General features: G+C 43.1%; 1 protein-coding gene across 1 annotated transcript; it reads right to left on the reverse strand.

Annotated features, from left to right (window-relative positions):
- Window positions 1-366: 366 nt before the first annotated feature.
- On the reverse strand, window positions 367-26,596 carry LOC117474905 (scavenger receptor cysteine-rich type 1 protein M130-like). The gene is made up of 7 exons (XM_034120930.1): window positions 26,408-26,596; window positions 23,414-23,722; window positions 22,837-23,157; window positions 17,986-18,291; window positions 2,963-3,286; window positions 2,502-2,819; window positions 367-1,054 (listed from the first exon to the last, which is right to left on the reverse strand). The coding sequence occupies exons 1-7, from the start codon at window positions 26,529-26,531 to the stop codon at window positions 1,026-1,028; spliced, it is 1,731 nt and encodes a 576-aa protein (XP_033976821.1). The 5' UTR covers window positions 26,532-26,596; the 3' UTR covers window positions 367-1,025.
- Between the last annotated feature and the right edge of the window lie 924 nt (window positions 26,597-27,520).

Here is a 27,520-nt window from a genome sequence, read left to right on the forward strand (position 1 = left end):
AAAAGTCTTTCAGAATGACTTTATAAGCCTGTTGCAGCCCATTATCCATTGGACACCAATTACGCACATACTCCTTTTTTCCCTACACCCGTCTTACAAGCTAGTTTTTTACTTAAAGGTGGTCATTTTCACCACAATATATCAGAGAGATTGATAAACTGGGATTAACTAGTAGGATGCGTGTGCTTTCCAATATCGACAAAAGTTATTGCTTGAAATACCAATTATTTCAGCCAAAAACGGTGTGTGTATGCAACACGGTCAAAATGAATTACGCATCACAGCCCAGATCATTGACACTGAAATACCCTGTTGTACGTAATAACAAAAAATAACAAATAATAACAAAAACATACAATTGGCTGCAACAAATCAAATCAAGTTTTATTTATAAAGCACATTTAAAAGCGATTTTTGGTCGAGCCAAAGTGCTGTACATGCAATAAAAACACTTTACTACAATCACAATAAAAGGGAATAGTCAGGTGTCATGCTCTGCTCTGACTAGAAGGCCAGAGAGAAGAATTTAAAAAAACCCTAGTGTCTGGGCCGACCTCACATGGAGGGGCAGACTATTCCAGAGCCTAGGGCCAGCTGCTGCGAAGCCACAGAATGTTATTTGCACTCAGCTAGTCTTATAATCCATTTTCAGTAAATAGTCATTGATATTTCTTATAGTTGTCTGATTCTGACAGAAAACAGAAATTCCAAAGCTTTCTAAGTGTTAGCACCAAGAGGCTCTGTAACTCTGACAGAAAAATACCTACAGAACATGTTTCCAAATAAAAACAAAATGAAGTCCATGACATTTTCAATACCATGTATTAAATATGAGTAAGATGATTTGCTTCACATTCTCCATACAAGTAGCTCATTCCATTGAAGTGAATCAATGGCATGAAATAATACATCAACATTCTTAAACACAACCTCCACATTAGGTTAGAGTTCTCATGAAACTAATATAAGGCTGGGGAGCTGTCTGTCTTCTCCATGAGGAACCTCCAGGTGGCGCTGTTCCAGCTTCATGTCCGGCCTGCTGCCCCCTGGTGGCCTGCAGGCACAGTAGAAATACTTTTTTATATTTGGAGGGAAATGAATGGTTTTAGTGTACTTTATAACAGTGTTCATGTTGAATCACATCTAACACAACCTGGCAACGTATCCCAGGAGGAAGGGCAAGGAATGAATGTGTGGAACAACCTGACAGAGCTAGAGGAACATTTATACATCCATTAATCCACACTATGGTTTCTACTGGATCAACAGGTCAGAGATTTGTTCAATAAGGTCGTGTAGGGCTTAATATTTGATGTTAAATTATGTAATCCTTTATTACAAGTTTGTATTGCATAAGCCTACTGTAGATATTTATATTCTAAATGAGCAGTTTACAGCAGACACTGTTAGCAAGTTGCTGGTGAGCATACAGGTGCATTTATCAAACACATTGCAAGATGTTTCATTTCTGAGGATTTGGTTAAGCTCAAACCAGAACTAAAAGGGAGGAGGGGTCTAAATTGGACCTATATTTGTAATGTTTAATATTATGGAAACACACTGTATAGAAGTACAGGGGTAACATGAGCCATTGTGTTAAATGATGCCCAGAGATCCTGCAATAGAGGCAGTGAGAGGAATCTGAATCCCTGGTAAGGAGAGAATTGCCCTCTTATTGAGTGTAGTCTCAGAGGAATGACAGGTCCACAAAGAACACTGGAAAGATACATTATGTTGGCTAAATGGGGCAGAAACACCCATTTTCTAGTAGGCTACTTTTAAGAGAAATAAGAAATGAAGATTGTTTTTCAGAGACTGATGCAAGGTGTGGTTTTACCAATGTAGTGTGTGTACGAATTTGTTGGTTTCAAAATGTCTTGAGCTTCAGAAGCAAACAACGATTATAGGCATGTATCAGCTTCTCCGGCTGACTCATGCCTGTCACACGACCAAAGGGCTAACTGAATTCTGGATGAGACAATTGATACACTAGTTACTTACGTTGACAAAGATAGATTACATTTCTTGTACAGTTATTGTGCGGCGGCCATTGGGTAGTTCAGTGTTTCACCCACTGCTCTGTGAGCCAATGCAAAGTCTGCAGCACAGCTCATCGGCACACAGAGAGAGGTACCACTCAAGGTACAGAAAGATTATACCGAAATGCAATAGAAATACACGAAAACAAGTTATTACATTTCTTCTACATGGGAAACTTGCCAGTTTATGTTCTAGATGAACAACATTTACCATTGTAGGACCCACAAAGGTTGGCTGTTAGGAGGTGGAGGAGGCAGGTGGTAGGTAAGAAGCTAAAACGTAAACAACGTTTCCACAGAGACCATCTCAAAATGAAAATCTGCAAAAAGCCCTGTTGCTCCACTGAAAGGAGCCAGGACCAAAAGGGAAGGGCCAACCTCACAGCTTTTGTCTGTCCTATAGAATAACCAATCACCATCAGTTATTTCCACCTTGTTCACTAAGACTTGTTATTGCCTCACCTGTGCAGACCACTTCAATCGCAGTGGAAGAGAACCAGAGCTGCACAGACCCACAGTCCATCAGTGCAGACTCTGATCCATCACAGTCAGAGAAGAATCTGGACACAGGTGTGTTGTGGAGAAGATCAATCTGTTTGGTTGAAGCAGCAGAACCACAGCCCAGCTGTCGACACACCAGAGCAGCATGCTTCAGGTCCCAGACCGTGGACCCTGCGCTCAGCAGCCTCCACTCCTCCTGGAGCACCAGCAGTCTGCCGGCACAGGCCTCACTGTCGTCCTCTCTGAGCACTCCATCATCAAGCATGACATCGTAGTCCACTACATGGGATGAGATCATGGTCATTTATACAAGTAGATAGTATACTATAGCATATCCAAGAAATAATTATTTTTATTTGTATATTTATGTATTTTATCATTTATATCAAAATACTGAAAATTACACAACCAAATTCTCCCACCTTGAAGAATGAGAGAGAGGCTCTGGCCCTCAGCGGAGAAGTTCTGATGGAAAACATAGTTGTGATAAACACAGCTGTAGTTCCCTTGGTGGGCGGGCTCTGCAGCAGCAAACCTGAAGAAGGCAGAGTGATTGACAGCTGGCAGGGTGTAGCTGGTTGGGTTAGAGCCAGTGAACATGAGACTGAAGGAACCTCCAGGGTACTGTGGCTCCACGAAGCAGTTGAGAGAGAAGCTGTGGCCCTTGAAGAGCAGCACATCCCGCTCCTGCTCGTCATAGTAACCCCTCGTAGAAATAACAGGCCTGTTGGGAGGAAGCAGGATGTCTGCAGGCAAAGACAAAAACTGGAGATATGACAAAAATAAAAAATAATGATGAAAAGTCAACAGCCATTCAAAGTAATTTTGGTAAGAACAGTGTATCAGATACACGATGTTGTTTATACTGTACTGTTGTAGTTGCTGTTTTTACAATGCTTCAAGTGCCTAAGCCAGTTCCCTGGCAGGAAAAACATGTTAGTCAATGATTTCATCACCGAGCACAATCTTGATTTTATATTTTTTAACTGAAACTTGAATAGACCAAAATAACAGTGCAGCTGTTCTTATCGAATCAACCCCTCCCAACTTTAGTTTTATGAGTCAGGAAAGAATGCATAAGAAAGGAGGTGGAGTTGCTATTCTGTTCAATGATTCCCTTCAATGCAGGAAGACATCTTATGGGGACTTTGCTTCTTTTGAACATGTGGCCCTTCAGCTGAAATGCTCCTCTCGAGCTCTGTTCCTAAATATCTATAGACCACTTTTCTGATGACTTTACTGAAAGTCTATTAGTCATTGTTGGTGATTTTAACATCCATGTTGACAACCCCCAGGACAGAGGGGCTAAAGAACTGTTTAGTGTTCTTGATAACTATGGACTGACTCAGCATGTGACGGAGCCCACGCACAATAAGGGGCACACTCTGGACTTCATTATCTCAAAGTTCACACAAATGTTCAAAAAGAGGTAACCACAAAGCCATATTTAACTGAAAACACAAGGTAAATGCTAACTCAGAATTTTTCTTCCACACTTGCCCCTACTAACATCTCAGTAAATAAAAATGTTATAGATGCCATTGCTCCCACCAAGCTAAAGGAAGTGACTGGGAAGAAAATATCTCCATGGAGAAAGGCCATGACCGTGAGAACAGAGAAAAGAGAGTGTCGAAAAGCTGAACGTAGGTGGCGAAAAACAAATCTCCAGGTTCACTTTGAAATCTATAAAGAGAGACTTGGCCTTTATAATTTGGAATTGAAAAACGCACGACAGTCTTTCTTCTCTGACATCATTACCAAAAACAATAATAATAATAATGGGTTTCATTTGTAACGCACTTCATAGCAGTGAGCATGGAACAATATAAAGCAGCACACAACGCACGTGCCTTGTTTGCTCATATAGTAAACAAGTCTCTTCACTCAGGTGTATTTCCACAGGCCCTGAAAACTGCAGTCATTAAACCACTCTTAAAAAATAATAACTTAGATGCTTCAGTAATGAACAATTACAGGCCCATATCAAACCTGCCATTTCTAGGTAAAATCATTGAAAAAGTAGTTTTTCAACAGCTGAGTAATTTACTGCATTTAAATAACTGTTTGGATGTGTTCCAGTCAGGCTTTCGTCCAAACCACAGCACTGAGACTGCTCTTGTTAAGGTCTTCAATGACATCCATTCAAACACAGACAGTGGCAGAACTTCAGTGATAGTATTATTAGATCTCTTCGATTCTGGGGGGTTTAGTCCTAAAGGTAGGACGGCCGTTTTCCGGAGCCTTATCAGCACCGGAGCTCGGAGACGACCTAGATATTAACGTTGGTTGTATTGAAGTTAGATTCCTTTTCACTGTAATGGTGTCTTTGCAGGTCTCACTAAAAAATCTATTAGAAAGCTGCAGCTAATTCAGAACGCTACTGCTCGAGTCCTCACTGACACTAAGAAAGTGGATCACTCCAGTTCTGAAGTCTTTACACTGGTTCCTCACTAACACTAAGAAAGTGGATCACATCACACCAGTTCTGAAGTCTTTACACTGGTTCCTCACTAACACTAAGAGAGTGGATCACATCACACCTGTTCTGAAGTCTTTACACTGGTTCCTCACTGACACTAAGAAAGTGGATCACATCACTCCTGTTCTGAAGTCTTTACACTGGTTCCTCAGACACTAAGAAAGTGGATCACATCACACCAGTTCTGAAGTCTTTACACTGGTTCCTCACTGACACTAAGAAAGTGGATCACATCACACCTGTTCTGAAGTCTTTACACTGGTTCTTCACCAACACTAAGAAAGTGGATCACATCACACCTGTTCTGAAGTCTTTACACTGGTTCCTCACTGACACTAAGAAAGTGGATCACATCACACCAGTTCTGAAGTCTTTACACTGGTTCCTCACTGACACTAAGAAAGTGGATCACATCACACCTGTTCTGAAGTCTTTACACTGGTTCCTCACTAACACTAAGAAAGTGGATCACATCACACCAGTTCTGAAGTCTTTACACTGGTTCCTCACTAACACTAAGAAAGTGGATCACATCACACCTGTTCTGAAGTCTTTACACTGGTTCCTCACTAACACTAAGAAAGTGGATCACATCACACCAGTTCTGAAGTCTTTACACTGGTTCCTCACTGACACTAAGAAAGTGGATCACATCACACCTGTTCTGAAGTCTTTACACTGGTTCCTCACTAACACTAAGAAAGTGGATCACATCACACCAGTTCTGAAGTCTTTACACCGGTTCCTCACTAACACTAAGAAAGTGGATCACATCACACCTGTTCTGAAGTCTTTACACTGGTTCCTCACTGACACTAAGAAAGTGGATCACATCACACCTGTTCTGAAGTCTTTACACTGGTTCCTCACTAACACTAAGAAAGTGGATCACATCACACCTGTTCTGAAGTCTTTACACTGGTTCCTCACTAACACTAAGAAAGTGGATCACATCACACCTGTTCTGAAGTCTTACACTGGTTCCTCACTGACACTAAGAAAGTGGATCACATCACTCCTGTTCTGAAGTCTTTACACTGGTTCCTCACTAACACTAAGAAAGTGGATCACATCACTCCTGTTCTGAAGTCTTTACACTGGTTCCTCACCAACACTAAGAAAGTGGATCACATCACACCAGTTCTGAAGTCTTTACACTGGTTCCTCACTAACACTAAGAAAGTGGATCACATCACACCAGTTCTGAAGTCTTTACACTGGTTCCTCACTGACACTAAGAAAGTGGATCACATCACACCTGTTCTGAAGTCTTTACACTGGTTCCTCACTAACACTAAGAAAGTGGATCACATCACACCTGTTCTGAAGTCTTTACACTGGTTCCTCACTGACACTAAGAAAGTGGATCACTCCAGTTCTGAAGTCTTTACACTGCTTCCTTACTAACACTAAGAAAGTGGATCACATCACACCAGTTCTGAAGTCTTTACACTGGTTCCTCACCAACACTAAGAAAGTGGATCACATCACACCTGTTCTGAAGTCTTTACACTGGTTCCTCACTAACACTAAGAAAGTGGATCACATCACACCTGTTCTGAAGTCTTTACACTGGTTCCTCACCAACACTAGAAAGTGGATCACATCACTCCTGTTCTGAAGTCTTTACACTGGTTCCTCACTGACACTAAGAAAGTGGATCACTCCAGTTCTGAAGTCTTTACACTGGTTCCTTACCAACACTAAGAAAGTGGATCACATCACACCTGTTCTGAAGTCTTTACACTGGTTCCTCACCAACACTAAGAAAGTGGATCACATCACACCTGTTCTGAAGTCTTTACACTGGTTCCTCACTGACACTAAGAAAGTGGATCACATCACACCTGTTCTGAAGTCTTTACACTGGTTCCTCACTGACACTAAGAAAGTGGATCACATCACACCTGTTCTGAAGTCTTTACACTGGTTCCTCACTGACACTAAGAAAGTGGATCACATCACACCTGTTCTGAAGTCTTTACACTGGTTCCTCACTAACACTAAGAAAATGGATCACATCACTCCTGTTCTGAAGTCTTTACACTGGTTCCTCACTGACACTAAGAAAGTGGATCACATCACTCCTGTTCTGAAGTCTTTACACTGGTTCCTCACTAACACTAAGAAAGTGGATCACATCACTCCTGTTCTGAAGTCTTTACACTGGTTCCTCACTGACACTAAGAAAGTGGATCACATCACACCTGTTCTGAAGTCTTTACACTGGTTCCTCACTGACACTAAGAAAGTGGATCACATCACACCAGTTCTGAAGTCTTTACACTGGTTCCTCACTAACACTAAGAAAGTGGATCACATCACACCTGTTCTGAAGTCTTTACACTGGTTCCTCACTAACACTAAGAAAGTGGATCACATCACACCTGTTCTGAAGTCTTTACACTGGTTCCTCACCAACACTAAGAAAGTGGATCACATCACACCTGTTCTGAAGTCTTTACACTGGTTCCTCACTAACACTAAGAAAGTGGATCACATCACACCTGTTCTGAAGTCTTTACACTGGTTCCTCACTGACACTAAGAAAGTGGATCACATCACTCCTGTTCTGAAGTCTTTACACTGGTTCCTCACTGACACTAAGAAAGTGGATCACATCACACCAGTTCTGAAGTCTTTACACTGGTTCCTCACTGACACTAAGAAAGTGGATCACATCACTCCTGTTCTGAAGTCTTTACACTGGTTCCTCACTGACACTAAGAAAGTGGATCACATCACACCTGTTCTGAAGTCTTTACACTGGTTCCTCACTGACACTAAGAAAGTGGATCACATCACTCCTGTTCTGAAGTCTTTACACTGGTTCCTCACTAACACTAAGAAAGTGGATCACATCACTCCTGTTCTGAAGTCTTTACACTGGTTCCTCACTGACACTAAGAAAGTGGATCACATCACACCTGTTCTGAAGTCTTTACACTGGTTCCTCACTAACACTAAGAAAGTGGATCACATCACACCTGTTCTGAAGTCTTTACACTGGTTCTTCACCAACACTAAGAAAGTGGATCACATCACACCTGTTCTGAAGTCTTTACACTGGTTCCTCACTGACACTAAGAAAGTGGATCACATCACTCCAGTTCTGAAGTCTTTACATTGGTTCCTCACCAACACTAAGAAAATGGATCACATCACTCCTGTTCTGAAGTCTTTACACTGGTTCCTTACCAACACTAAGAAAGTGGATCACATCACACCTGTTCTGAAGTCTTTACACTGGTTCCTCACTGACACTAAGAAAGTGGATCACATCACACCTGTTCTGAAGTCTTTACACTGGTTCCTCACTGACACTAAGAAAGTGGATCACATCACACCTGTTCTGAAGTCTTTACACTGGTTCCTCACTGACACTAAGAAAGTGGATCACTCCAGTTCTGAAGTCTTTACACTGGTTCCTTACTAACACTAAGAAAGTGGATCACATCACACCAGTTCTGAAGTCTTTACACTGGTTCCTCACTAACACTAAGAAAGTGGATCACATCACACCTGTTCTGAAGTCTTTACACTGGTTCCTCACTAACACTAAGAAAGTGGATCACATCACACCTGTTCTGAAGTCTTTACACTGGTTCCTCACCAACACTAAGAAAGTGGATCACATCACACCTGTTCTGAAGTCTTTACACTGGTTCCTCACTAACACTAAGAAAGTGGATCACATCACACCTGTTCTGAAGTCTTTACACTGGTTCCTCACTAACACTAAGAAAGTGGATCACATCACACCAGTTCTGAAGTCTTTACACTGGTTCCTCACTGACACTAAGAAAGTGGATCACATCACACCTGTTCTGAAGTCTTTACACTGGTTCCTCACTAACACTAAGAAAGTGGATCACATCACACCAGTTCTGAAGTCTTTACACTGGTTCCTCACTAACACTAAGAAAGTGGATCACATCACACCTGTTCTGAAGTCTTTACACTGGTTCCTCACTGACACTAAGAAAGTGGATCACATCACACCTGTTCTGAAGTCTTTACACTGGTTCCTCACTAACACTAAGAAAGTGGATCACATCACACCTGTTCTGAAGTCTTTACACTGGTTCCTCACTAACACTAAGAAAGTGGATCACATCACACCTGTTCTGAAGTCTTTACACTGGTTCCTCACTGACACTAAGAAAGTGGATCACATCACTCCTGTTCTGAAGTCTTTACACTGGTTCCTCACTAACACTAAGAAAGTGGATCACATCACTCCTGTTCTGAAGTCTTTACACTGGTTCCTCACCAACACTAAGAAAGTGGATCACATCACACCAGTTCTGAAGTCTTTACACTGGTTCCTCACTAACACTAAGAAAGTGGATCACATCACACCAGTTCTGAAGTCTTTACACTGGTTCCTCACTGACACTAAGAAAGTGGATCACATCACACCTGTTCTGAAGTCTTTACACTGGTTCCTCACTAACACTAAGAAAGTGGATCACATCACACCTGTTCTGAAGTCTTTACACTGGTTCCTCACTGACACTAAGAAAGTGGATCACATCACACCTGTTCTGAAGTCTTTACACTGGTTCCTCACTGACACTAAGAAAGTGGATCACTCCAGTTCTGAAGTCTTTACACTGCTTCCTTACTAACACTAAGAAAGTGGATCACATCACACCAGTTCTGAAGTCTTTACACTGGTTCCTCACCAACACTAAGAAAGTGGATCACATCACACCTGTACTGAAGTCTTTACACTGGTTCCTCACTAACACTAAGAAAGTGGATCACATCACACCTGTTCTGAAGTCTTTACACTGGTTCCTCACCAACACTAGAAAGTGGATCACATCACTCCTGTTCTGAAGTCTTTACACTGGTTCCTCACTGACACTAAGAAAGTGGATCACTCCAGTTCTGAAGTCTTTACACTGGTTCCTTACCAACACTAAGAAAGTGGATCACATCACACCTGTTCTGAAGTCTTTACACTGGTTCCTCACCAACACTAAGAAAGTGGATCACATCACACCTGTTCTGAAGTCTTTACACTGGTTCCTCACTGACACTAAGAAAGTGGATCACATCACACCTGTTCTGAAGTCTTTACACTGGTTCCTCACTGACACTAAGAAAGTGGATCACATCACACCTGTTCTGAAGTCTTTACACTGGTTCCTCACTAACACTAAGAAAGTGGATCACATCACACCTGTTCTGAAGTCTTTACACTGGTTCCTCACTGACACTAAGAAAGTGGATCACATCACACCTGTTCTGAAGTCTTTACACTGGTTCCTCACTAACACTAAGAAAGTGGATCACATCACACCTGTTCTGAAGTCTTTACACTGGTTCCTCACTAACACTAAGAAAGTGGATCACATCACACCTGTTCTGAAGTCTTTACACTGGTTCCTCACTGACACTAAGAAAGTGGATCACATCACTCCTGTTCTGAAGTCTTTACACTGGTTCCTCACTAACACTAAGAAAGTGGATCACATCACTCCTGTTCTGAAGTCTTTACACTGGTTCCTCACCAACACTAAGAAAGTGGATCACATCACACCAGTTCTGAAGTCTTTACACTGGTTCCTCACTAACACTAAGAAAGTGGATCACATCACACCAGTTCTGAAGTCTTTACACTGGTTCCTCACTGACACTAAGAAAGTGGATCACATCACACCTGTTCTGAAGTCTTTACACTGGTTCCTCACTAACACTAAGAAAGTGGATCACATCACACCTGTTCTGAAGTCTTTACACTGGTTCCTCACTGACACTAAGAAAGTGGATCACATCACACCTGTTCTGAAGTCTTTACACTGGTTCCTCACTGACACTAAGAAAGTGGATCACTCCAGTTCTGAAGTCTTTACACTGCTTCCTTACTAACACTAAGAAAGTGGATCACATCACACCAGTTCTGAAGTCTTTACACTGGTTCCTCACCAACACTAAGAAAGTGGATCACATCACACCTGTACTGAAGTCTTTACACTGGTTCCTCACTAACACTAAGAAAGTGGATCACATCACACCTGTTCTGAAGTCTTTACACTGGTTCCTCACCAACACTAGAAAGTGGATCACATCACTCCTGTTCTGAAGTCTTTACACTGGTTCCTCACTGACACTAAGAAAGTGGATCACTCCAGTTCTGAAGTCTTTACACTGGTTCCTTACCAACACTAAGAAAGTGGATCACATCACACCTGTTCTGAAGTCTTTACACTGGTTCCTCACCAACACTAAGAAAGTGGATCACATCACACCTGTTCTGAAGTCTTTACACTGGTTCCTCACTGACACTAAGAAAGTGGATCACATCACACCTGTTCTGAAGTCTTTACACTGGTTCCTCACTGACACTAAGAAAGTGGATCACATCACACCTGTTCTGAAGTCTTTACACTGGTTCCTCACTGACACTAAGAAAGTGGATCACATCACACCTGTTCTGAAGTCTTTACACTGGTTCCTCACTAACACTAAGAAAGTGGATCACATCACACCTGTTCTGAAGTCTTTACACTGGTTCCTCACCAACACTAAGAAAGTGGATCACATCACTCCTGTTCTGAAGTCTTTACACTGGTTCCTCACTGACACTAAGAAAGTGGATCACATCACTCCTGTTCTGAAGTCTTTAGACTGGTTCCTCACTAACACTAAGAAAGTGGATCACATCACTCCTGTTCTGAAGTCTTTACACTGGTTCCTCACTGACACTAAGAAAGTGGATCACATCACTCCTGTTCTGAAGTCTTTACACTGGTTCCTCACTAACACTAAGAAAGTGGATCACATCACACCTGTTCTGAAGTCTTTACACTGGTTCCTCACCAACACTAAGAAAGTGGATCACATCACACCTGTTCTGAAGTCTTTACACTGGTTCCTCACTAACACTAAGAAAGTGGATCACATCACACCTGTTCTGAAGTCTTTACACTGGTTCCTCACTGACACTAAGAAAGTGGATCACATCACTCCTGTTCTGAAGTCTTTACACTGGTTCCTCACTGACACTAAGAAAGTGGATCACATCACACCAGTTCTGAAGTCTTTACACTGGTTCCTCACTGACACTAAGAAAGTGGATCACATCACTCCTGTTCTGAAGTCTTTACACTGGTTCCTCACTGACACTAAGAAAGTGGATCACATCACACCTGTTCTGAAGTCTTTACACTGGTTCCTCACTGACACTAAGAAAGTGGATCACATCACTCCTGTTCTGAAGTCTTTACACTGGTTCCTCACTAACACTAAGAAAGTGGATCACATCACTCCTGTTCTGAAGTCTTTACACTGGTTCCTCACTGACACTAAGAAAGTGGATCACATCACACCTGTTCTGAAGTCTTTACACTGGTTCCTCACTAACACTAAGAAAGTGGATCACATCACACCTGTTCTGAAGTCTTTACACTGGTTCTTCACCAACACTAAGAAAGTGGATCACATCACACCTGTTCTGAAGTCTTTACACTGGTTCCTCACTGACACTAAGAAAGTGGATCACATCACTCCAGTTCTGAAGTCTTTACATTGGTTCCTCACCAACACTAAGAAAATGGATCACATCACTCCTGTTCTGAAGTCTTTACACTGGTTCCTTACCAACACTAAGAAAGTGGATCACATCACACCTGTTCTGAAGTCTTTACACTGGTTCCTCACTGACACTAAGAAAGTGGATCACATCACACCTGTTCTGAAGTCTTTACACTGGTTCCTCACTGACACTAAGAAAGTGGATCACATCACACCTGTTCTGAAGTCTTTACACTGGTTCCTCACTGACACTAAGAAAGTGGATCACTCCAGTTCTGAAGTCTTTACACTGGTTCCTTACTAACACTAAGAAAGTGGATCACATCACACCAGTTCTGAAGTCTTTACACTGGTTCCTCACTAACACTAAGAAAGTGGATCACATCACACCTGTTCTGAAGTCTTTACACTGGTTCCTCACTAACACTAAGAAAGTGGATCACATCACACCTGTTCTGAAGTCTTTACACTGGTTCCTCACCAACACTAAGAAAGTGGATCACATCACACCTGTTCTGAAGTCTTTACACTGGTTCCTCACTAACACTAAGAAAGTGGATCACATCACACCTGTTCTGAAGTCTTTACACTGGTTCCTCACCAACACTAAGAAAGTGGATCACATCACTCCTGTTCTGAAGTCTTTACACTGGTTCCTCACTGACACTAAGAAAGTGGATCACATCACTCCTGTTCTGAAGTCTTTACACTGGTTCCTCACTAACACTAAGAAAGTGGATCACATCACACCTGTGCTGAAGTCTTTACACTGGTTCCTCACTAACACTAAGAAAGTGGATCACATCACACCTGTTCTGAAGTCTTTACACTGGTTCTTCACCAACACTAAGAAAGTGGATCACATCACACCTGTTCTGAAGTCTTTACACTGGTTCCTCACTGACACTAAGAAAGTGGATCACATCACTCCAGTTCTGAAGTCTTTACATTGGTTCCTCACCAACACTAAGAAAATGGATCACATCACTCCTGTTCTGAAGTCTTTACACTGGTTCCTCACCAACACTAAGAAAGTGGATCACATCACACCTGTTCTGAAGTCTTTACACTGGTTCCTCACTAATGGCGCGTTTCCACTACAGCCCGCAGCCCGGTTTAAGAGGGCTGTGACGTCAGCGGCCCGTTTGTGGTTGCGTTTCCACTTGGCCTAGTACCGGCCGGCGGGTCCTAATTCACAGTTTTTCTGGCCTCATAAAATCGTGGGGCCAGGGCCAAAGACAACCGGGCTGAGTTTGTGACGTCAACGCTCTCGGCTGCTGATTGGTCGGAGAGAATCGTCACAATCTGCGCGCGAGATAATCCATTTTTACAAACAGCATTTTTGTTAACAGAGGAGCTACAACAATGGCAAAGAAAAGCACACCATGGTCGGTCGAGGAAGTGACGACATCCATTATATTGCAGATGATAAGGTCCAGCGGGTGCTCGACGGGACAACTCGCAATATCAAAGTCTTTCAGGAGGTCTCTACACAGACACTGGACTCTCCAACGGCGTTACTGGAGTCTGCATGGTACATTTTTGCTAACGCTCTGTTATTTGCTTGAAAGCTTTGTGTCCCTGCTTTGTGTCCCTATCTGTTCTAAAGCTCACTTCTAACAAATAAGTCTATTTTACCCTTACATTTATGTTCGACAACCCATGCTTTTATGGAGCCCCGAAGGCTAGCTAGGCAGATAGCATTAGCGAGAGCTATTGTTTGCTAACACCATATGTGCCATTGTTTACGTTCAGTTTGTCTTTTCTATAGTTGTTGTTGCTATTTATAGTATTGTGCTGCAGTAGTTTGTGGAATTTACAAGTCATGTTTCTGTTCTAGATGATTACATTGGGACTAGCGAGGAGGAACAGTTCCGAACAACGTCCTCTGCATCAACAGCACAAACCGAGGAGGAGAGGATCTGGCCCTGCAGGAACGGCAACTGGCCCAGCAGAATCAATGCCATGTCTTATCTTATTGCTTGTTGATAAATAATTGCACCCACCAGCGATCACACAGAAAGATGGCATCATCTAGGCGTCCCTCTGCAGTCAGAAATATCATAAACACCATCGTCCACAAAGCACTGTACAGGGGTTTATGGATTTAAGAGAATACTTATCACAGTGAAACCTTTATCATCTGTTGCAATTAAAGCAAATAAGAGAATAAATACTTGGTTAAATAATACATTTTAACTCTTTAGCAGGACAACTCTGCATACTGTTTGAAATTGAGTTTGCTAGCTTGAGGTCCTCCTCTAAAACATAACATTACATAATGGTATTAAGAATACATGATAAATACATGTAGTAAAAATTACTCAATTGTAAGACCCTCGTTGTGCTAGACTCAAACACATTGCTTATATATTTCAAAGAGAAGAGAACAAAAGAAAACACCTATACAAAGAGAGCGGTGCACAGCGCTTAATATTTACTTGCACTATATTTCTGTTGATCTGGGTTATTGTGTTGCACTGTTGGAGGAGCCTGTGACCTAAGATGTTCATTGTCATAACTACACTGTAGCTATGTTCGTATGACAAAATAAAAAACCTTGAACCTTGAGGCTGTGTCTTTCAGACAAACCATCATAATCATATTATTTTATGCTGTGGATACTTTAGCCTCCATCCATGTTAACAATTTTTTACACTTGCATTTATGAATATAGTTCTGTTGTGTTTTACACTTTTGTATTTATGTTTGCTTTGATATTTACTTAATTTATTAGATTATTATTATTATGGGGGCAGTACTGGTGCTTGAAATTCAAATATTTACTAAATAGTCAATTCTGATAACATTTTTTTGGTTTAAATAATTTGACAAACACATGTATGTGAAAAAGAAAAGATGTATTTATGTTCAATACAATACAATGAATATTTAGGTATTACATTATACATTCTAGGTATTCAGGTAGCGCATCAGACCCTCTCGTATGTCCCTGCTCTCCTCTGCACCTTGTGCCACTGCTACCCCTGGTAGACGTAGGTTTTCCTCAGGCATCCTGAAGTTCTCCACCCACTGAGTGTGTGTGAAAGATGGAACAATCACATTCCACCACTCGGTAGCTCGGTCGGTAACTTCTGAAATACACAAACAAAAGCATACATATTTTAATACGTAAAAGTGGTAGCTACAATTAATTAAATACTTTAAATACTTTGGTCGTATAGGGAGCGTGAGCCTAAACACATTGCTAGTTAGCGAACGTTAGCTTACCAAGTAGCATTGTAGTTAGTAGTAGTGATTCGAGTCGTCCTGTAGTCTCTGCGGCGTAGGAGGACTGCCAGAACTCTCGCGTCAGCTTCTTCTATACCTCGTCTTGCTATACGTCGCCTCTTTTGAAACAACTCTTGTCTATTTCTTGTGATAATAAACCACACAGCAAGAAACAAGCAAACGATCGCTTTCACATCTTCACATCCTCCATTGTTGTGTCGCATTGAAGATGACGTCACGGCAGTTTTAAGCAGCGTCGCTCCGCCTATACTGCGTTACTATAGATACTACCCCAGTTCCTAAACTGTAATGGAAACGCGCCATAAAGTGAGCTGGTCCTAACGAGGCCAATCGCGGCCCAGCCATACCGAGCGGGGCCGAGCGAGGCTGTGTAGTGGAAACGCGCCATAACACTAAGAAAGTGGATCACATCACTCCTGTTCTGAAGTCTTTACACTGGTTCCTCACTGACACTAAGAAAGTGGATCACATCACACCAGTTCTGAAGTCTTTACACTGGTTCCTCACTGACACTAAGAAAGTGGATCACATCACACCAGTTCTGAAGTCTTTACACTGGTTCCTCACTGACACTAAGAAAGTGGATCAGTCCAGTTCTGAAGTCTTTACACTGGTTCCTCACTGACACTAAGAAAGTGGATCACATCACTCCAGTTCTGAAGTCTTTACACTGGTTCCTCACCAACACTAAGAAAGTGGATCACATCACTCCTGTTCTGAAGTCTTTACACTGGTTCCTCACTAACACTAAGAAAGTGGATCAGTCCAGTTCTGAAGTCTTTACACTGGCTTCCTGTGTGTCAAATCATTGATTTATAAATACAGCTGCTGCTACATTATAAACCATCCAGAACTCTCAGGTCTTCTGGGACTGGTCAGCTTTCTGTCCCCAGAGTCAGAACTAAACATGGAGAAGTTCAGTTATTATGCTCCAAATATCTGGAACAAACTACCAGAAACCTGCAGGTCCGCTCCAACTCTGACTACTTTTAAATCCAGGCTGAAGACTTTTCTGTTTCCGCTGCTTTTAATTGATCTATTTATATCTTAAACTGCACTGTAACTTTTATTCATGTAATGTATACCTGTTTTATTCATGTTTTATGTTTATTTTATCATCTTTGCTTTTGAAATGCCAGTTTATAATATGTTTCTGCTGCACTATTTCTTAATGCTCTTAATGTCTTTCATTTTTGTGAAGCACTTTGAATTGCCTTGTGTTGAACGGTGCTATATAAATAAACTTGCCTTGCCACAGTCTGCAAGGAATGCTTCACAACTCATTCTTGAGTGTTAACATGTAGCGTATTACTGTGTTACAAGTTAGCGTATTATGTTAATATAGATCACTAAGCCACCAAATGTGAGTGATGTTTCACTGAACCATCATCTGTTGGTGTCAGACCGGGGTTAACCTCCACCTCTCCCCTGGGCCCAAAGTGAGACTCACTTCGGCCATTTCTTACAAACCTGGCTATCATTATTATAAACATATAAACAGTGGTATGATTAAAGCACTGCTTGTGAACAGGTTATCTTCTTCACTGTTTAGTTCAATACAAACATTTTTATAGTGTAACTGATGGAAAAATGTGCAGTACCCTAAAGAAACTATTTAGCCTTTTTCTTTTTCTTTTTTTGCTTAAGAGAACATAGTAGTATAGTGTGGGCCCCATAGTAATATTGGGCCTGGTAATGGGCATGCAACTGTGTCATTTTTCAAAAGCACTTTATTTATTTATTTAATTAACCTGTCATTTTCTGATATTCATGTGCAATACCAATTTATAGGTGAAGCTTTCACTAGAACAGTTACAAGAAGTAAAGGCACACAGGCACAGAGGGCAGCTCAGGGGTCCTTTAGGTGAAACGCAAAAGAGTTAAAGGAATCACTCTTTAGACTTAGCTGAGTGCTTTTGTATGTTACAGAATGAACGACGGAAGTAAAAGGATTTTATTTTAAGTCTGGAAGTCTTGTTTATTTCCAAGTGTGCAACAATAGTATTAATTCAAGTTAATGTAATAATAATATGATGTAGCTAGCGGTCAATTTGAACAGCTCCATACATGTAGAACAGCTATTTTATGATAAAAGCATTAATATCAGTTGCAATTTCATCAAATATGAATCTGTGGAAGGTTGTCTAGAGCTGGAACTGCCATTCTCACCTGAGCAGACCACTTGAGTGGAGCCTGAAGAGGAGAGCCACTTCCTCACGGAGCCACAGCCCATCAGTGCCCCTTCAGAGCCATCACAATCGGAGTAGAAGCGCCATGCGGGCCGGGCGGCACCAGGCAGCTGGACTCTGCTGCTGGAGACTGGGGCGCCGCAGCCCAGCTGCGTGCACACCACAGCGGCCTCCCGCAGGCTCCAGGAATGCAGGAAGCTCACGGCTCTCCACTCCTCCTGGTGCTGCACCTCCAGTGCTCCAGCGCAGCGGCTCTGAACGCTCACCAGCCTCACATCCTCCAGATCTGAAAGTCACCAGCTGGGTACAATTAATCAAACCTGGGCCAGGTCGAGAATACTGTGGAAGCCCATTTCCGCCAGAGAAGAAACACATTTACACTTACTTATCTCATAATTATGACTTACTTATCTCATAATTATGACTTACTTATCTCATTATTATGACATACTATCTCAAAATAATAAGAAATGTTCAAATGAAGCTCAGCGCAAGTTCTTTCAGGAAGACTGGGGTTGCGGTCGAATAATCCAAAAATCAGCTCCTAAATTCTAACCCTATCGTCTATTCCTTGACCTCTGAGTGAAACGTCACGGGGTTAAGGGATAGTGGATAGGAGAATTCAAAAGGACTTAGGAGAAGAGACTGCGGTACTTTAGAGAATCCGACTGCACTTTCACTATCCGACGTGTTTATGATGCGCCAGCGGAGGTCATAAATGTGCGTCTGCTGCTGTGGGGAAACTATGGAAACTACAGTTTTCTATACAGCGGACTACAACATGGATGTTTAATAAGAACGAGGGACTACTGTAAACTCATCTAGAGACTCTGCACCGTGCTCTGATGCTGTTGTTTTATGCTTTATGAACGGGGACAACAGAGAAACATATTCTTCATGACCAAAGTTGGAATTGAAATAAAAAAGGAAAGTGAAACTTATGCTCGTCACCCTCTCCCTCCGGTCGACATTAATACAAATGATCCCAATACGTATGACTGTATGAAAAGATCTTAAAATCAATACAAATGTATGTATTATAAACGTTAGTCCTTAACATCTATCACTGTGTATATCACCATTCAAACATATTTTAAAAGTTGAACAAACCCCACAAAGCTCAGTAAAGACTGTGAAATGTTGACTTTATTTGATCATTTCAGTAAAAACTAACGTTCATATTTCTCTTTTTGATTATAATACTGATGAACGTTCAAAACAAAGTACTTTGGCAACTTACCACATACGTTTTAAAATGCTTAATAAGCACCGTAACTTTCATGATATCATTTCTCGTTCATAATCGGTTGTTTCCGTGAACGGCCGAATGTTGTGTGACGGCAAATGCCGCGGCCGCAAGGCATTGTGGGGCAGCATTTTCTCCTCTCCTTTCGGTTAGGGAGGTCCAGTGGTTCCTAAGCTAAAGGAGGTTATAAAGGAAGTTTGAAACCTCCTTTCCTTTCATTTAGAGAATTCGAACGGCACTTATCATGGCTGCCACTGAGGGACTTCCGGGTCATTTCACTCTGTTAGGAAGGTTCCTAAGCTAAATGGACTATTCGAACGCAACCCGGGTATATATTCATTCACTCGGCAGATGCATATAATCAGCTCATCACAGCGTTCTCTTTAACCTATTACATTTCACCTCAATCTCCAGCAGCCAATCATCGTGCTGCAGCCAAACTTTAAAATGGTTCTCCTCTCAGCTGTGATTTCAGGTGTTCATGCTGCCGCCCGCCTCCCCCCCATCCACCACCAGTCATCATGACCAGACACATTCATCGTCTGTGCTTGCTGGGGCAAGACAGGACTGGTGAGGAGGGAAGGGGGCTGTGGGTCAGTGGGCATCTGACCCCCTCCCCGGGCGTAATGCGCTTACGTTTCCCCGAAGTGGCGCGCACTGGGCCCATAAGGGGCTGGAGGACTCTTTCCCCCTGCTTTAGGGCAGGAGGGGGGAGCCCTCCAGTCCATACACGCTCTTCACGAGGTAAGCGTGTCTGAGTGTGGGACATGGGGCACTTGCGCTCTGCCCGTGCTCCTTAGGGACTCGGGAGAGGTGGTGCATAGTGAGCCCATACAGGGCTGGGGACTCTCTCCGTCCGCCTATGGGCGCGGGGGGAGAGCCCTCAGCGCTGTTTTCCGAGCACACTTTCGCGAGGTAAGCGCGTCAGAGTGTGCTCTGTCAGCCTAACCAGCTAACCAGAAAGCCGGTCAGAGACAGTGAGATGGAACAGTGTTGTTGTTGGAAGACAGCGTGTGTATACATCGGGGCTGTGAGAGATATAACGAGGGGTTACGTATCGTAACCCTTGTTATATAAGCACAGGCGGAGCCCTCTACTCGGGGGCCCTGTCTGTCCTATGCTGCTTGCTGAAGAGAAGTGTAGGATGACAGTCAGGAGGCGAGGCCTCCTTTTATACGGTGAGATGCGCGCGCATTCAGGTAGGCCCGCCCCGGGGCCAGCTACGTTTATAGAAGTCTCAGTGGATGAATGCTTGCATGATATGATCAAGGGGTAGTACCCATAGAGTCCAGTAGAGGGCTCCGCCTCTGCTTATATAACAAGGGTTACCATACGTAACCCCTCGTTATCTCTAACTCTCCACTACAGGCTGGCTTCCGAGGGTGGTCTATATAAAGGGCAGGTGGTGATTATGTGTTTGGCAGTTTGTTCAGGGTCACCGCACTCACATGCAGCACTGTCTGCCAGGCCCCACTTCTTCATCGATGTTTTGAAGCGACCGACCCCAGTTCGTAGACGGTTTAGTGTGGTCCATTGCCGGCGTGGTAGGTCGTCTCCTCCTATGGCGCCATCTCCTGGGTCCCAGATGTAGCAATGGATGCGAGAGGGCCCGGCTATCTCCCACTCCTGCTTCCAAGCAGCCGCCAACCATGCATCTCTGGAGAGGTCCTCAGAGGTTCAATTGAGCATCTCTTGTGCTGCCTTGTTGTAGGGGAGGCCGGACTTGAGCCTACTTAGAGGCGCTGCTGTCGTTGTAATGTTATGCAGGATGTGCCAGTCATGCTTTTGAGCTTTCCTGGCCAGGGCGAGGGTGGCAGCCTCCCGTCGGAGGCCGGCCGGAGCTATTGCCGCGAGAACTGGCAAGAGGCACACAGGGGTAGGCTTCAGGCATCCAGTTATAATCCGGAGGGCGTTGTTGATGACCACGTCAACCTTACTTGCGTGAGGGCTTCTGCTCCAGGCTGGGGCGCAGTATTCCGCTGCAGAGAAGACCAGGGCTTGGGTTGATAATCGCAGCGTCTTAGCGGAGGCTCCCCAGGTTGTTCCAGCGAGGCGGCGGATCAGCGCGACTCTTGATGTTACCTTGGCCTTGACTTCTTCAAGGTGTTGTTTGAAGGACAGTGTCCGATCCAGACGCACGCCGAGGTACTTCGGGGCTTGCTGGACCTCCAGACGTTTGTTATTGACGCGCACCTCAAGTTCCCTCCTAGCTTCTCTGGTGCTAAGATGGTATGCCGCTGCTACTGTCTTTCCGATGTTGAGCTGTAGACGCCACCTTTGAAAGTATGCTACCAGGGTGCCCATGTCGTCGTTAAGGCCATCTTCCATCGCCTTCCATGTTCGTTGTCTCAGCATAATAGCTAGATCGTCTGCATAGCCGTACTTTCTGGATGATGTGTCAGGTAGGTCGTGTACATATATGTTGAACAGCATCGGCGAGAGAACCAACCCCTGCGGAACACCATTCCTCAGTCTTCTGAGCCTGCTGCGCTGGCCATTGCTGGTCTGGAGGACAAAGTTGCGGTTGGTAAGCGTCTCCATGATGAACTTAACCATATGCCGGTCTGGTATTGTCCTCAACAGCTTCAGGTGGAGTCCACGGTGCCAGACGGTGTCGTATGCGGCAGTCAGGTCCAGGTACACTACCCCAGCTTTCTCATTGTCCTGGAAGCTGTCTTCGATGTCCTGAAAGAGTAGTGTTACCTGGCTATGGATCATCCTCTCCAAGATCCTGAATGGGACACAGAGCAGCGAGATGGGTCTGTATGACTTGGGGTCTTCCGCAGGTTTATTTGGCTTTGGCAGAGCTATGACGGAGGCGCGGCGCCAGGTCTTTGGGAGCTTTGACCTCCGGTAGCACGACGAGAATAATGCACAGAGCAAGCCAGATGTTGTTGTGCTCTGGTGGGTGACGAACTCCGGGTGGATGTTGTCGTGGCCCGGAGATTTGCCCGGCTTGAGCTTACTTATGGCCTCACTGAGTTCATCTGCTGTAAAGTCTCCCGAGAGGTTGGAATCGACACTGTCCGCTCCCAAGATGGAAGACACCTCACGCGATGTCAGTCGGGCGAAGTGCATGTGTCAATAAATGTTCTTTCAACAAAAAATGAAGTCTCTCCTGATTGAACTGAACTTTAATCCAAATAATGAGATAGTAATAACAAGTCAAAAATAATGACAAAGTAAGTCATAATAATTAGATTTTAAGTCTAAATAAGGAGATAGTAAGCCATATCACTGAGATAAATAAGTCAGAAAATGTGAAAGTAAGTCATAATTATGACTAGCGGGATACACTTTTTTCTTTTCTGTGGCAGAATTTGGCTTCCATAGAATACAGAGAGAGCAAGAAAATCAAAAATGAAAGCTGCTTTGGCTTTGTTCTGCTTTGGCCCCAGTGCTAACTATACTTTTAGGTTGGAGCAAAGACAGTTAAATAAATGTAGCCAGAAAATGACTGATTGGATTTTTCTTTTCATTTTCTTTTAATTTGTAACTAATATTTTTATTTCAGTTGTTTCTTTTGTTCTTTGCTGTGATTTACCTATGCTATATGTAAAAGCTCAGGCTTAGGCTCAGGCTTACCTTTTACAGTGAGGTGCATTATCCTTGGCTCAGAGAAGATTTCTTTACTGAAATCAAAGTTGTAGTCACATTGATAGGTGCCTTGGTGGTAATTCTCTGCAGCAGGGAAGAGGAAGACTGCTTCATTCTGATTAGGGGCCTTAATCTGCTCAGAGGAGGGGTCACTGCCGTCCCCGGAGCGGAGGCGGATGGAGGAAACATTGTAGGGTGAAGCGTAGGAGCAAGAGATGGCAAAGCGATGGCCCTTCAAAACCTCTCTGTTCTTGTCATCAACAGGCCCCTGAGAGGTATACAGCTCGGCAAAAGGTTGACTTGGACGTTCTGAAAAAGTAAAAGTAAAAAAGAGAGTTAAGGGATTACCCACATTCTGTTCGAATAATATAAGCCAATATGTATGAATAGTGTATCTTAAAGTGTTACGTGTAACTTGCAAATCTACAATAAATTATAAAACATTTCTAAAATTGTATTTTTCAAAGGTTTTATTTCTGTAACATGCAAATTAGTTACTACATTGAAAACATAAACAATACTATTTTTATTTAAAAATAACATAAAAAATAAACGGGATAATTACCAACACAGTGTAGGAAAGTATTACTACATTCACTTGGGTCAGTTTCCGTGGCGTTGAGCGTAGTGGAAGGACAATCCACGAGATGCTTCTCTGTGCCTTCACACTGAAACAGCGGACCCCAGATTTGAGATTGGGCGCCAAGACTTCTCCCATGGAAACGATCTGCGAACCCACAGCCAAGATCTCTACAGGCAACTAGAGCAGCCTCTGGTCTGAAGTAGCCAGAACACACTGAAACCCACGAGCCAGTGGACTTCAGCTGGAGCTTCCCTGAACATCTCTCAGGGCCGTCCACCAGCCTCACCCCCTCTGGGGAGACAGAGAGAGACAAGTGAGGGTCAGAAGGGACAGTATCTGTAATTTATGACTACTCTCAAACAGTCCATCACACGGCTCAGGGGATGAACACACGGTAAACAAATGAATTGTCAATACAAGATGGATATTAGGTCCGTAACCAGTGTGCTGTGAAAACCGAGGGGTAGGAATAACACTCAGGAATAGGGGGTGAAGCATGGATGCTCTTTGAAGTCTGACCTTATTGAATGTGTTGATAAATGAAGCTGCAGACATGTTGCACTGTTGAGCAGCTCCAAGCCTCACATTCTCACACACACATGAACTTCCTGGAACAATACTGCCATACTGCTTTAGAGGTCAATTTAAGGAAACCCTAAGTATGAAATAGATTAAAAACAACAGATGTCTAAAACAAATATTTAACTTTGAATAACACACAAATGATCACACAGAGATCATACTTCTTTGGTCTCACCACGTTTCATCAGGAAATGTCAAGAGCCGCGTTCACACCGCGTACTTTGCAGTACTTAGTGCCGGCACTTAGTGCCCCGGCACTTATTACCCCAGGGCGCTAAGTACCAATCGCGTTCACACCGGAGTACTTTTCCCTGAGGGAAGATTACGCAAATGAGCCGCTGACATCACTTCCTGTTCTTCTGCTTTGGGTTTACTTCACCGCGTATACTGCCGCCCGAAGTCCCCGGCCGGAAGTCCCAGGAGTTGGGGACTGGCTTCAGTAGAAGCTGCTGGGACTCCCAGCACCTTCTACTGAAGCCTTCCGAGTAAATCGCCAGAACACCGACACCTCCTCATCTCCACCGCTCCCATGTTTTTTTTGTGTTGCCATAAGTTATTCTCTAATGGCTAATGCTAATGCTAATAATGCTAATGCCACAAATACAATGGCGGCTTCACAAAACTTTTCAGAGTTTTACGGGGCGTGGTTTGCAATTCGCCCAGCCAATCAGAACTGGGGCACTTTTTCCCAACCTGATCTCACCAGAATGCGTGACTCCACCACGACTCCTTAACACTGCATTGCGTGGTGGAGTCACGCACTTTGTTACATTTACGTGTCTGCACCACGCAAACAACGCCAATGTAAAGTGAATGAGGCTCCTTTGTCGTGGTGCACACACGCATTTCTACAACGTCCAGCAGTGAGCTTTTATTCTATAAAACGTTTTTAAAATCTACTGTATAGCTTGTAGTAACTCACAGGAGGCTTCTTTTATTTTATTTGTATTCATAATAATTTTTATTTTTCGTCAGAATGTATTATGGTGCATTATTCACCAATGTTTGTTCTCAAAAAACAATGTATTGTAAGTAATACAACTGTGATTTTTATTAAATTAGTTCGTTTTTAAGGAAGGCCAGAGCTTCAGCTGTGTCAAAGAGATTGTTCCCTTTAGTTAACTTTATTTAAAAGATAATTATATTCCTATTTGATTAAGTACCCTTTATTGTATTACGGACCCAAAGAGCTGAGCGTCCATTCCCATTGGATAACAGAGCATTTTACACCCGGAAGTAAGTATTCTCCTTACTGTCCATTGATTTTATTTACAGTGATATCTGCACTACTCATCAACTCAAAAACACCAGATTATCCTTGTTAATTACACAACATTGATTGGTTTAAATTGTGTACAATGCTTTTGTATTTTCCCCTTTCAATTCGGAGAAACAAATATTTGTTCGTAGTGTGTGGATGGCAGAAGGCACTACACTACCCAGAATCCTCAGCTATAGGACTACACCATGTGCTTAGAACGTGTCCTACCGTCCTACCCCCCCCTTAGGTCACAGGCTCGGGGCCGCTGCAGCTGAAGTTAACCTCCCATGCTGGTTGACTGTCAGTGTTGTTGCTGTTGTGTTCAATGGAAACTACAGAACCACAACCAATATGGCGGCATGCCACCAGAGCGTAGCGGACGTTGGCCTGGGCTCCAGCCTCTCGGCCCCTCAAGGTCAGAGCTCTCCACCTCCCCTGGTGCTTCACCTCCAGCCTGCCGGAGCAGGGCCCTCGACCCCCGGCCAGCCGAGCGTCCTCAGGCCCGGCTGGAGGACGTCACCAGAGGTTAGCAAACATAGAGTCTTCTCTCAGAAACCTCAATTAACAGGTCAATCTTTAAAACTCGGATATAATAAACAAAATAATGATTCACCACACCATGCCAGTCCATGCTTTTAGAAACATTAAGGAGTAATATGAAATTATTTCTAATAACTTTACAAAGTATAGTTCAGTATTTGAGTTGCCATTCTCTTTATTTCTTAAGGGATGAACCTTTGGATGCTGCTGCCCCCGCGGTGTCTCGCGGACCCTGGTAGACCCCCCCCCACCCACAAACAACAAAGACAATAACACCCCTTTTGTGCAATATTTCTTATGTGCAATATACTGTATATATACTGCAAATAAATACTCCCACCTTCAACACTCTCACCTGGCTGCTATCTCTAAACTGTTACTGGTACTGGATGTTTATTTTGTATATTTTGTAATTTCTAGTTGTATCTTTAATATTTGTATGCTTCTTAATTAATTTTAAGCTGTCTTTGGCTCTTTACTTGCTGTAACAAATGTACATTTCCCGTCTGTGGGACGAATAAAGGTATTCTTATTTTGAAAAGACTGAACTGAAAGCTAAATGCCTCAGCTTGAAAGCAGTCAGCGGTACTCACCAGGCGTCCTGCTCACATGCTTTTCTTCTGCTTTTAGACTGGAGATGTCTGTCATCTGCACAGCAAAATACCAAAATACTGCTAATGACCATCTGAAAATGAGACTATGCTTGATCCAGAGCATTTTAAATGTTGCTCTGATTTCATGTAAACACAACTCCGACCATTCGTTCAGTTTTGGCAGCTCGCTCCATGAACACACTGCACTCTGCACTCTTTAAAGCACAGGTTTGTTTGCACAGTAGATGCAGCCTATGGGAGGGCGCACCAACATGACCAGCATGCTCTGGTGGTCACTAAAGGTCAACTGTGGCTATACACTGTACAGTACAGTATGTAAACAGATGTGACAAATGGCAATAACCTCGAAAGCATTTTGTAATTAAGCTTGAAAAAATGCTATATCAAAACAAATATGACTGTCTGGGATAGGACAGGAGTGTTGCCAAATGTTACTGTGAGGTGAGATGTGACACTCGCTTCACCTCAGACTGAAGTCCAAACTTTATCATTAGCTTTTTGCCAATCACAAAGGTAAACAAAGGGAGAGACATCTCTTTGAGTGTGTTATCTAATGAATGCAAAAGAGGAGAGCATTAGGGAATCAGTACTAAGATAAGATGGACCTTTATTCATCCCCGTGGGGAAATTCAGGAGTTTAAGAAGCAATAGAGTAAGAGCGAAAGTACAATACAGATTCACCCAAGATGAATACAATTGAAGATTACATTTAAATTATATACAGGTAAGTAGCTGTTAAAACAAGAAATTAATTAAATGAACATATATACATATTTGAGTCCAGATTGTTAAATATATTTACATTGAGATTGTACAGTTCAGATTTTATGTACAATACGTGTTATTTTTGTGTGTGTTATGTTGTTAACCCCTGGTTGTGCAGCCTGATGGCTACCGGCACAAAGGAGAGTCCGAGGTGCTTGGTGCTGTGCCGAGGAGGGATGAGTCCAAGGCTGACTCTTCATCCTCACTCTGCATGAAGGGGGGGAGGGGTTCTCCAGGATACACTCCAGCTTCCTCCTCGTCCTCCCCTCCGGGAGAAAGTCAAATAAGACGGTGTGTAAAGCTACACTGCCCAGCCAAAAAAAAGTA

This window comes from Trematomus bernacchii, unplaced genomic scaffold (assembly GCF_902827165.1).
Source record: "Trematomus bernacchii unplaced genomic scaffold, fTreBer1.1, whole genome shotgun sequence".
NCBI classification, from domain to species: domain Eukaryota; kingdom Metazoa; phylum Chordata; class Actinopteri; order Perciformes; family Nototheniidae; genus Trematomus; species Trematomus bernacchii.